The sequence below is a fragment of the Rutidosis leptorrhynchoides genome, chromosome 9 (genome assembly GCF_046630445.1).
Source record: "Rutidosis leptorrhynchoides isolate AG116_Rl617_1_P2 chromosome 9, CSIRO_AGI_Rlap_v1, whole genome shotgun sequence".
Lineage (NCBI taxonomy): Eukaryota > Viridiplantae > Streptophyta > Magnoliopsida > Asterales > Asteraceae > Rutidosis > Rutidosis leptorrhynchoides.
Genome location: NC_092341.1, coordinates 12,126,161 through 12,138,384, shown reverse-complemented (window position 1 = coordinate 12,138,384; position 12,224 = coordinate 12,126,161). Strand labels below are relative to the sequence as shown.

The following is a 12,224-nucleotide window of genomic DNA, read 5'->3' as shown; positions in this document are numbered from 1 at the left end:
TGGTTGTTACATTTGTTTGCCAATGATATGAACATTAGAAAACATTTATATGTAATTTGTTGAAAATAAATGCATATAAAATATGTAATTAAAAAGTTCTCGCAGTTCTCGCCCTTTTTGTGGTTCTCGTTTGAACCACAAAAAGGAGCGAGAACTGCGACATCTTTTTAATTACATGTTATATATATATATATATATATATATATATATATATATATATATATATATGTATGTATGTGTGTGTGTGTGCATTTATATACATATATATTATATATATTATATTATAAATATAAATATAAATAAATATATATATATATATATATATATATATATATATATATATATATATATATATATATATATATATATATATATATATATGTATGTATGTATGTATGTATGTATGTATATATATATATATATATATATATATATATATATATATATATTATAAATATTAATATTAATATTAATATTAATATAAATATAAATATTAATATTAATATAAATATAAATAAAGATATTAATATTAATATAAATATAACTATGAATATAATATAATACGAGTATAAATAAATTATGGAATAAAACAAGAGCTATTTGCAAACACGTACAACTTTTATTACGATGACTAATTCGTTGCAAACAGGTAGTGTCTTTAGCAGAGATCGAATGCTTAAACAAAGGATAAACACGAAACACAAGCACAAATCTTTATTTAAACAATACTCCGTATTATATATCACTCTTGCAAACTATATTTGTTAACATTTTGCCAACAAGAAGTTGAATCACACATCTTGTCTCGATCACTTGCAAAGAGATACAAGTATGCGGCGTGGTGGCTTTAGTAGCGGTTCTCGACCATGAAGGACCGTGAAATTATTAACAAGCATAACATCACCTTTCTTCCAAGATATCAAAACACATTCGTCTTCCATTATTTTCGAGCTGTCCTTTTGAGCTTGATCAGGTACAAGGCTACCATTTCCAAGCTCAATATATGCATCAATATCATTAACATTGCTATCATTCAATGGGACAATTTTAGCATATGAGACATTATTGAACCACGTTTTACGTTGACTTTTTTCATCGAATCTGAAGGCTGGTAGTGGACCTATAGATGATTTGACTGCATTCCCCTGCATCCATTCTAGTTTTGCTCCTTGTTTTGCCGCCCTGAATCAAATATTCTTGTGAGCAATGTTTAGATATCGTTAATACGCTAAAATGTAGGTCTCAATATTTTAACGTGATGCTTTTAAGTATGCACTTATGATACTAAGAGATAAGTAGATAAGGTAGAGAAAGTAAATAAAAACCTTTCATCTGCAACCTTCTTGTCAGTAGTCATGTATGCAGATTTCCAACTTCTACCACCAACGTTCGATACATCATCCTCTTCCTTCATTATTGCTACATTTATCACTCCATGTTCTTCCAAATCTTCAATGAACTCGGGGTGCTTTACTTTCATCTTATCGTAAATGATATGACTCAAGACTATTGAGGTTTGCCCTCCCTTTCCTGGTTCTTGTTCACAAAAGAAAAATAGCTTGGATGGGGGGTCTTGAATCTGTTAGACACGTACATCACTATTAGTCTGCTTAACTAACTAATTAGTTCTATAACTCAAACAATATTCATTAAGCATATGGAATAGAATAAATAATTAGTGATTCTTGCAATTCTACAGCTTTGTTTTCGAGTTTGTTTGAGAAGGTTTAGAAATGATGAATGGGAAATAAGATGATCCTTTTAATTTGGAAAGAAGTCTTGAAGGAAATTACATTAAACAATACATTTAGCTACTTTCTCTTCTTTCCAGCGTAACACTTAAGAACACATATTCTCTTTATATTCCTTTCACTTCATTTCATTTCATTTTCAATTAAAATTTAAGAACAACAAAGCCTGTTGATTGTTACATGTTAGGCCACAGGCAGATCTAGAAATCTTAGACCGAGGGGCTGCATATTCTTAAAACATAGACCTGAACATAAATATTATATCAAACAACATAAAAATTATCATAATAAAGAAATGAAAACTGAATATTAATATAAATGTAGACAAATCTTACATATGAAACTTTTTTATCGCATAAAAAGTTAATAACTAGCAATATATCAATGTTCACAAGCTCCATTTATTAAAAGTGTCTTACTTGACACACTCAATGATTATGAGTATGGGCCGCTAAGGCTTGAACCGCCACCTTCTTTTTTTTAACAGCAGTTCAGATCACTTAGGGGGATTAAATCATCCACGCGTTCATTTCTAGCAGTTGCATAACCCGCTCCCAACTGCTGCCCAGGAGAGAACCCGGACCCAACCATGTGTGCAATGCTGCACCCTAGGGGATTCGAACTCCTGATCTCTCGCTAAAAGGGACATGCTACTACCACATGAATTACAACACAAGGTTAACCGCCCACCTTCTACTTATTGGTCGTAAAATTCTCCCACCCATTATCAACTAAGTTACGTGCTAATGATAGAAGTCAATCTTAAAGGTTTCTTATAGATATAAATTCAATTAAATAAAACTTATTCAAACATTAAATGTGCATTCATTCTTCTTAAAAAGAATTCCATGCATAAAATTTCTAACGAACAAATATTATGTTAGAGAATTATGGTGGTGGTGTGATGGTTGAGGGCTCACCCTTCTATAATGGAGGTCATGGATTCGATTTCATGCAGCTGCAGTTATTTCATCGTGGTCACGGAGGTTCGCCTGCAATGACTCCGGGTACACGAAAATCGGGTAGTAGCCCTGGGATTAGTCAGTTCGTAAAATAAGTTGGATACCCAGGTTAACAAAAAAAATATTATGTTAGAGTAGTATATTATGCTAAATTGACCTTTGGACATGCTTTAAAATTCATGAAAATTTGATTTTATCATTTTCATTGCGTCTTTTATTATATATATATATATATATATATATATATATATATATATATATATATATATATATATATATATATATATATATATATATATATATATATATATATATATATATGTTGTAATTTAGTAGTTTATAACTACCTTTGGCTTATTTACTAAGTAGAGACTTATACATATAAGTAAGAAAAGAGAGAGAGTTTATATATATGAAATATATATCAAAGTGTGTTTTTTGAAGGCTAACATAGAGGCCTTATTTATAGTGTAAAATATTACTATACAAGCTATACAAAGTTGACTAAAATTTATCATCCATATGACTTTTTGTACTCATATTATAACACTCCCCCTTGGATGACCAATTTTATTAGAGTGCAACTAGTACTGTCTCATTAAAAACCTTGCTAAAGAAAAACCCAGTGGGATAAAAACTTTAGTCAAGGGAAAAAGAGTGCAGCATAAAGTTGACTCCCCCTCAAGTAGGCAACGCCTGAGTTGTTACATCTTCTGAACATGCCTCATGCCAATATTATGAACGTGTGTTCTGAAAATAGCAGTTAGCAGTGCTTTGGTATAAAGATCAGCAGAGTTGTTGATTGAACGTATCTCATTTTAATCTGGTTGTCTTTTACGATATCTTGAGTATATGAGAAAAATCTGAGGTTTTCATCTGAAACTGTATCATCTAAATCTTTTATGTACAAGTTTGGCCCTCGTGATTTGTCTACAGTCTCTTTCATGGTTAGTTCAAACCGTTGTTTCAGTTCCTATTCCCTTTCAGTCTTTTTCTGAGCCTTACCAATATACCATTCTTTTCCATCAAACTTATGACCGTTAAGACCGTTTATAGCTTTAGCGCCTCGTCAGCATTTATGTTTTGTTCTGTCATTTTTGATACTCTTCTTTCATTTGTATTATGTAAGCTGTATTATCTTCATAGATAGTTGTTACGCTTTTATAGCGTTCTAGTCCACAAGAATCAATAATGATTTGTATCATTGATCTTAACTAAAATCATTCCCGAGTAGCTTCATGTAATGCAATCACTTCGGCATGATTTGATGATGTTGCAACAAGTGTTTGTTTTGAGAACGTCATGATATTGCGGTGCCTCCATTTAGGAATACATATCCAGTTTGAGATTTAGCTTTATGTAGATCGGATAAATAATCTGCATCTGTATAACCAAACAAATCTTGTTTCGAGTTGTTAGAATAAAATAATTATAAATCAGTAGTTCCCCGAAGGTATCAAACTATTTGTTTGATCCCATTCCAATGTCTTTTGGTAGGGGCTGAGCTGAACCTTGTCAACAAATTAACTGCAAAAGAAATGTCAGATCTTGTATAATCTATAAGATACATAAGAACCTCAATTGCACTAAAATATAGAACTTCCGATCTGTTAAAATTTTCATGATCTTCGCAGGGATGAAATAGATCAGTGTCAATATTGAGTAATCTAACAACAATGAGTTTGTCTTTAAAAAAATGTTTTAAAATCTTTTCGGTATAAGTTGTTTGATGTACAAGTAAACCATTAGGCATATGCTCAATTTGCAATCCAAGGTAATACTTGATTTTTTCAAGATCTTTCATTTCAAAATAATTCTTTAGAAGTTGAATGATTTCATAGATCTCTTTATTTGTTCATATGATGTTAAGAACATTGACATAAACAACTACGATCTCATATCCGAACATTGTTTTTATAAAACATACGTGCAAAATAAGTTTATATTTATACCCTTTTTTTTTTATCAGGTAGTCATTTAATCGGTTATACCACATACGCCCCGTTTGTATAAACCCACTTAGAAATCTTTGTGATTTAATGGAATATATTCCCTTGGGTTTTACATTAGATGCTTATGATACCTTAACCCTTTAGGTATATTCATATATATCACTATTAAGTGATCCATACAGATAAGTAGTAACAACATTCATGAGATGCATTTAAATAACTACCAGGTTGATTAAGTATCTAATAAGTAATTGTATCCATTACAGGAGGATAATTTTTCCTCCTAATTCATTTCTGGTCTTTGTGGGAAATATTGAGTTACAAGTCTAGTTTTGCCTTGTAACTTCATTTGCACATTTCTTTTCGGATAAAAATTCATTTGTATCCCATACGTTTCACATCTTTAAAAGTGATAACGATTGATCCGAAAACTTTTCTTTTATCGAGCGATTCTAATTCAGCTCTTATTGCTCCTTTCCATTGAGCTCAATCATGTCCATTTTGTATATTTAATGACAGATTTTAGTTCCAGATCATCATCTTTATTCATGATGTCATTGTAACATTATATGAAAATATCTCATAGAGATTTTAGTTTCATTTCGGTTCCATAATATTGCATAATTGATCGCAATTTTAGTATTTACATTTATCAATATCCTCTGCAGAAGGAATATTGATTTGTGGTTCTTCTTGAACACTTTCTCTTACCTCATTATCAGCTGATTTTCTTTTTCGAGGATTTTTATCTTCGGAACCAATTGATCTTCCACGTTTGATGCGTGGCAAAGACTCAACAGTGACATTATTGCCAGCTTTTGGAATTTCAGTTCGAGCTGGAGCATTTATCGCTGGTATATATGATTTAGTCACTTTTTTATATCTGTAAATGCATAAAGTAATTAATTTGCAAGTTCTTGCATATGCATTATTTTTGAACTTTCGTTTCACATTTTTTGTGCGAGTTCAATATACCTTAATTGATGTTCACATCATGAAGCATCATTTTATTTTTTATTTTTATTTCTCCCCCTAATCTAGGGAACAATGTTTTATTAAAATGACAATCAGCAAAACGTGCTGTAAAAACATCACCCATCATGGGTTCAATATATCTTATGATTGAAGATGTTTTATATCCAAAATATATTATCATCTTTCTTTGAAGAACCATTTTATTGTGTTGTGGTGATACAATTGGAACATACACTGCACAACTAATGCTCTAAGGTAGAAAATTTTTGGCTCTTGGCCAAAATCAAGTAGTAAGTGAAAATATTTATGACTTCCACATGGTATAATGCGAATTAATGTCGCAGCATGTAAATTTACATGTCCACATATAAATATTGAGAGTTTTGTACTCATTATCAATTGTCTAGTTATTAGCTGCAAGCGTTTATCTATTGATTCAGCTAAACCAATTTTGTGTATGCACATGAGCAACTGGATGTTCAACAACAATCCCTGTAGATATATAATGATCATTAAATGCTTGAGATGTTAACTCACCAGCATTATCAAGTCTCATCCTTTTAATGGTGTAATCAGAATAATGTGTTCTTAATTTAAGAATTTGTGCAAGAAACTTTGCAAATGCCATATTACGGCTTGATAACATACAAATATGAGACCATCCGCTAGATGCATCTATTAGAACCATGAAATATCAAAATGGTTCACATGATGGATGAATTGGTTCATATATCTTACCTTGAATTTTTTCAAGAAACATTTGTGATTCTTTTTCACAATATACTTTTCATTAATCACTATATGTGCTTTCCATTAATCACCATATGTGTGTTTTTTATTTTTTCATAAATCACCATATGTGCTTTTTCATTATATATCCTTTTCACCATATACGCTTTTAATCATATGCGCTGTGTTTTTCACCATATGCGCTTTTAATCATATGCGCTTTGTTTTTCACCATATGCGCTTTGTTTTTCACCATATGCGCTTTTAATCATATGTGCTTTTCATCATATGCGCTGCGTTTTTCATCATATTCGCTTTTTATCATATGCGTCGCGCTCTTCATCATATGCGCTTTTTATGTGAATAGTAAATTAATTAATTTCGTTTTACTATTCATATGAATTAATTTCGATTTACTATTTTGTTAATTGAGTAATATATATACATCATATACTTGTGACTTCGAAGACTCAAATGAATTTGACCATATAGTTATATGTTGTACCTTGCACATTAATTTTCAGTAGAAGCTTTAGATGCATTTTTTTTCTCTTGATGAACTATTTGTTTCATATCTAGCTTAGGCAATTATTGTGAACATTTGGTCCCTATAAGAGCATTTATCTTTTAGACTTTTAGTTGATTTGTACTTGTCACAATTAGGGATAGCACCCGCGGGTCGTGGATGCGGATTCATTGGATCCATCACCCGTACTCGCGGATTTTTTTTAAAGAAACATCCATTTGAACCCTTGTTCGTTGAAACAATTTGACTATCCTTTTAACTCCCCATTATTAAACGGGCCATTTTGATGCACACTCTTAAAAATAATTTGTTTTTTAAGTTTTATTATTCAACCTCCTTTTTTCAACGGTCACGTTTTTAACAAAACATTTGACAAGTTTGGAAAAAAGTTTTTTATTGATTATCATCAAAAGTTTTCTATTGTCACTCTACTGGATGGAATTATGGCATACAACCAAAATTGCAACCCAACACTACATAAGAACAAAAAGGTTGTTTTTTAATTAACATATGTATATGTGTTAAACTCGGAATAATAATAACTTATTTTAGAAAATTAACATAAGACATGTTGAAACATTTTTGTCACATTTAGCTCATCAAGTCTAATACTTATCATTGATAGATTTTATCACGTCTAGGAGATGTTTACTTTTTTCTTGTATTAAGTCCTACTTTCATTTATCTTTGTTTGGAAAAAAGTTTTTTTTTTTACTTTGCTTTCCCCCTTTCTGTAAAACTCATTTAAACACTTTCTTTGTTTTTTTTTTTTTAAAAAAAAACTTCCTTTTTTTTACGTTACCCGTAAATTATAAATATATAAAAAAAAACTTTTTGTTTAATTTTTTTTCTAGTTTTTAAAAGGCCACTTGACCAATTTTTTAATTCTTTCACAACACCTGATATCGTGATCGTGACCTTTCACCAAAGCAAGAGATATTCTTGATAAACTAAACACGGACTCGTGTTTGAAATTGTCGGCCACAAAAAAATTCATTTGATAAAAGTATATATTTTTTTTAGTTATAGAAGGAGACCACTTCATTTTCAATACTTCATTTTTGACAAAAAAACTATTCCATTTTACCATCCCCTTTTTTTTCTTACTTTAACTTTTAAGATATACTTTTAATAAAAATACAAACTACTTTTTCTTATTTTAACTTTTAAGATTTACTTTTAATAAAAATACAAACTACTTTTTGTATTTTAACTTTTAAGATTTACTTTTAATAAAAGTACAAACTACTTTTTCTTATTTTAACATTTAAGATTTACTTTTAATAAAAATACAAACTATTTTTTTATTTTAACTTTTAAAATTATAAATTTAAGAATAAACATTAGTATGCATGAAATAAATAATGATTAATTGCATAAGTAATCATAAATGTTAGATAACATATAAAGACCCCGTCGTATTCGTATTGATCGGAATTAATCTCGACCCATGGTACCGTGTTGTCAAATGACGTGTTGCGTACATAAAGTACCGTGTTGTCAAATGACGTGTTGCGTACAATCATGAGGTCTTATTAACATAAATATAAATGTTAGTGAAGTTAATAAGAGTTAGATTACAGAAAATATAATTCAGGTGGTATAACCGACCATATATAACTTAAATAACATAAATATAAATGTTAGTGAAGTTAGTAAAAGTTAGATTACAGAAATATAATTCAGGTGGTATAACCGACCATATATAACTTAAATAACATAAATATAAATGTTAGTGAAGTTAGTAAAAGTTAGATTACAGAAATATAATTCAGGTGGTATAACTGACCATATATAACTTAAATAACATAAATATAAATGTTAGTGAAGTTAATAATAGTTAGAAAACATAAATGATAGTTAGGCGACAGTGTCGACCATATATAATTTAGGTGGCAGAGCCAACCATATAATAAGAACAATACAAATGCACTAAGAACTTAATAAAAATTAGTAGTTCAAAATGTTAGTAGTCCAAAATTTGATATATTCAAGTCTGAAAATTATTAATAATTTCATACCTTGATTAGTGACTCGTGATCGTTTGAGATATCCTTTGATTACACTAAGCTCATCGTGCTGATAACGTGTTGTAATTTAGTAGTTTATAACTACCTTTGGCTTATTTACTAAGTAGAGACTTATACATATAAGTAAGAAAAGAGAGAGAGTTTATATATATGAAATATATATCAAAGTGTGTTTTTTGAAGGCTAACATAGAGGCCTTATTTATAGTGTAAAATATTACTATACAAGCTATACAAAGTTGACTAAAATTTATCATCCATATGACCTTTTGTACTCATATTATAACAATATATATATATATATATATATATATATATATATATATATATATATATATATATATATATATATATATATATATTCTTTTTCTACTTTTTGACGGATGTCTTCTTGAAAGCAATCTCTTCATCCATCGAATAGAAGATGGATGACTATCTTCACTTTTGGAGTGTTTCACTCGGGATGGAGAAATAACTTCTCTTTAATTTAGGATAGAGAAATTATTGTTTATGTCACACCTTCCAGTAGCAATTCCAGCAATTCCAAAATAATAAGCTAATGGGGTCCCTAAATTTTTTCTAATACTACTTATATCTGAATGCAATTTTAGTAGTAGTTTACCTTAAAAATATTTACAAATATGGAAAATATATGGGGTTCGAGTAGTTAAATTAGTGGCTTCCTATATAATTTATAAGAAAAATCATAAATTTTAAAAATATTTGGGGTCCTACAATTTAATTTAGTGGTGTTCTACACAATGTAAAGAGTACTTTTTTTCTAAGAATTTTCAAACTAGTGGTGTCTCGTAATTCACAGACATATAACTAGATTCACCCTTGCACCTTCCCATACCTCACACATGTGTGGTTGGACTTATTGTTGTAGCAGTATATTAGGTTAAAATATGTGATATATATATATTGATATTGTGACTTTTATATGCAAGATGGGGAATCATTCATACACCACTAGTAATTATACATACACCACTAAATATGTTTTAGAGGGCAACCCAAGAACACCTAACCCCAGACTTATTTACCGAAGTCAACAAAGTCAACAACGCCAGCAACAACATCAAGTCCGCAAAAGACCCGTACAACTTGAAAAATGGAATGAAAGATCCGAACAAGCCGCAAAAGAAATATACCAAATGCAAAATCAAACCATAAAAGAGCCAGTCATCTTTGCCAAGTTTTCTAAGGACATATATAAACACCCAGATTCAAACAATCATAGATTCAAGCAGCCGGCCACGAGCAGTTAGCTTCTGCCGTCAGCCACCAGTAGCAGCCGGCGGCCGCCAACAACAACCAACCGCCGCAAGCAACATCCACTGTTCTCTATTTTTCGCCACCCTCACCCACCAAGCACTTGTAGCTATTGCTAGAAACCCTGAAGGCCTCCAGCAGCTGCCACCTGCCCCAGTAGCCACCGGCAATGTCAAGACCGTCGAAAACCGTCGGATTTCAACACACAACACTCGCACAAACCAAAACCCACCAAATCGAAAACAAACTCGTCTCCTACAACCTCTAAGGAGAAGAATCCGGCAACCAGCGGCGGAGGAACGACCAAATAGGACCCCCAAACCCTAAGAGACAGAAACCCAACTGAATCCTACGAGACACACAAAGCACCCAGAACCTGTACGAGATCCGCACAAATTCGCCGCGTGGTTGCTGTAAATGAGGCCGAGTAAGAACGGACGAACCGTTGCCGGAAAATGGAAGAGAGAGGATGTACCCTATTTAAACGAAAAGCAAGTAATCTGAACCACCGGCGAGATGTCGGTGGTCGGAGAGGCGGGCTGCAAGGCTACAAACCGTCAGCGAGAAGATCTAGTTGTTGTCTTGTTGGGAAAACGGAGTATAAAAGAGGCGGAGATGGGTTGAGAAGAGGTGGAGATGGGCGGAGTAGATCCACACGTTTATCGAGAGAGAGAAGAAATCAATGTTCTAATTCTAATGGTGAAAAAATAAATGCTAAAATGATTTACTACCACTTTACTTTTTAAAAACTATCAATTCACTTTTTGAAATTTTAGGTAATACTAGTAAATTATTATTGTATATATATATAGTACATTTAGACCCTACATAAAAATCAAAGTTAAACCCACAAAATTTAAACAACGACTCCTCCATAAATAAAAGTAGTTAGATCTCACCACCACCACCACCACCACCACCACCACCACCACCACCACCACCACCACCACCACCACCACCACCACCATTTCCTTTTTGTCAACACACATATACTAACTTCGATTCCATTTGACACGTGACGAGTCATGTGTGGTGAGGTATTTGAATTATAGCTATTTATTCTTATTTTTTTTAATATAAAAGTGAATAATTAATTTGACACAACTTAAAAATAAACAATAGACAATTAATATGAGAGAGAGGAAGTAGTAGAATCAAACAATAAATTTACATACATAAGATAGCTCATGATGGAAAGCAATTCGTTCTTCCGGAGGGTTTTCATTAGATGTGTAAACATGGCTAATGACTTCAGTTCGAGGGGCTCGACCTCCTGTGTATTCCATTTTAGGGAATCCAAACGCTTCCACAATGTCATTAAAATCGTAAGGAGACTTAATAGGAAAGCCTCGAAAGAGAATAGCACCACATTTATCAACAATTGACTCTAACCATTGCTTCTCGGCTTTAATAGCCTCTTTAAAAGCACATACTTTTGCTTCTTCAGTCAAATTACAGTCAACGCTTGTATTTGGGGTTAATACCACCGGAAAGATAACACCGTCATCGTAATGCTTTTGCTCAGGTAAGTTTACTTGTCGGAAGAATCTTCCGGTAGCCATTTGGATACTGATGACCGGTGTGTCTATATAATTAACTTTATGTTGAAATATGTTTACTCGTGTTTTGCTAAATATATAGTAGTGGAATTACAAACTGAACAAAAAGAAACGGTGTACTACTCAACCACGTACAACCTTTTAACTCCATAAGATTTGTTCAAAATATTGATAGAATTGAATCACATGCCCTTAATGAGCATTAAATAAGTAAAATAACAAGCAGAACATTGATGCAAAAATATAACTTGGTGACACAAAGAAAACGAGGGTAAAAACTCTATGCCACACTTTCATTCACATTCACAAAATATTACAAATATAAATAAATATAAATAGTCCTAAAAATTACATGTGTTCATGGAACTAGCACCTAACCTACCACTAATTTACACTAGCCTCACTCATCCCACGTTACTATTTCCGCTTGAAATGCGGTCAACTAAGCTACCAATACCTATTCCAA

The 12,224-nt window shown here is 31.6% G+C and overlaps 1 protein-coding gene across 1 annotated transcript; it reads right to left on the bottom strand.

Moving 5' to 3' along the window:
- Window positions 1-746: 746 nt before the first annotated feature.
- On the bottom strand, window positions 747-11,761 carry LOC139865567 (clavaminate synthase-like protein At3g21360). The gene is made up of 3 exons (XM_071853639.1): window positions 11,375-11,761; window positions 1,326-1,579; window positions 747-1,182 (listed from the first exon to the last, which is right to left on the bottom strand). The coding sequence occupies exons 1-3, from the start codon at window positions 11,759-11,761 to the stop codon at window positions 810-812; spliced, it is 1,014 nt and encodes a 337-aa protein (XP_071709740.1). The 3' UTR covers window positions 747-809.
- Window positions 11,762-12,224: the final 463 nt, after the last annotated feature.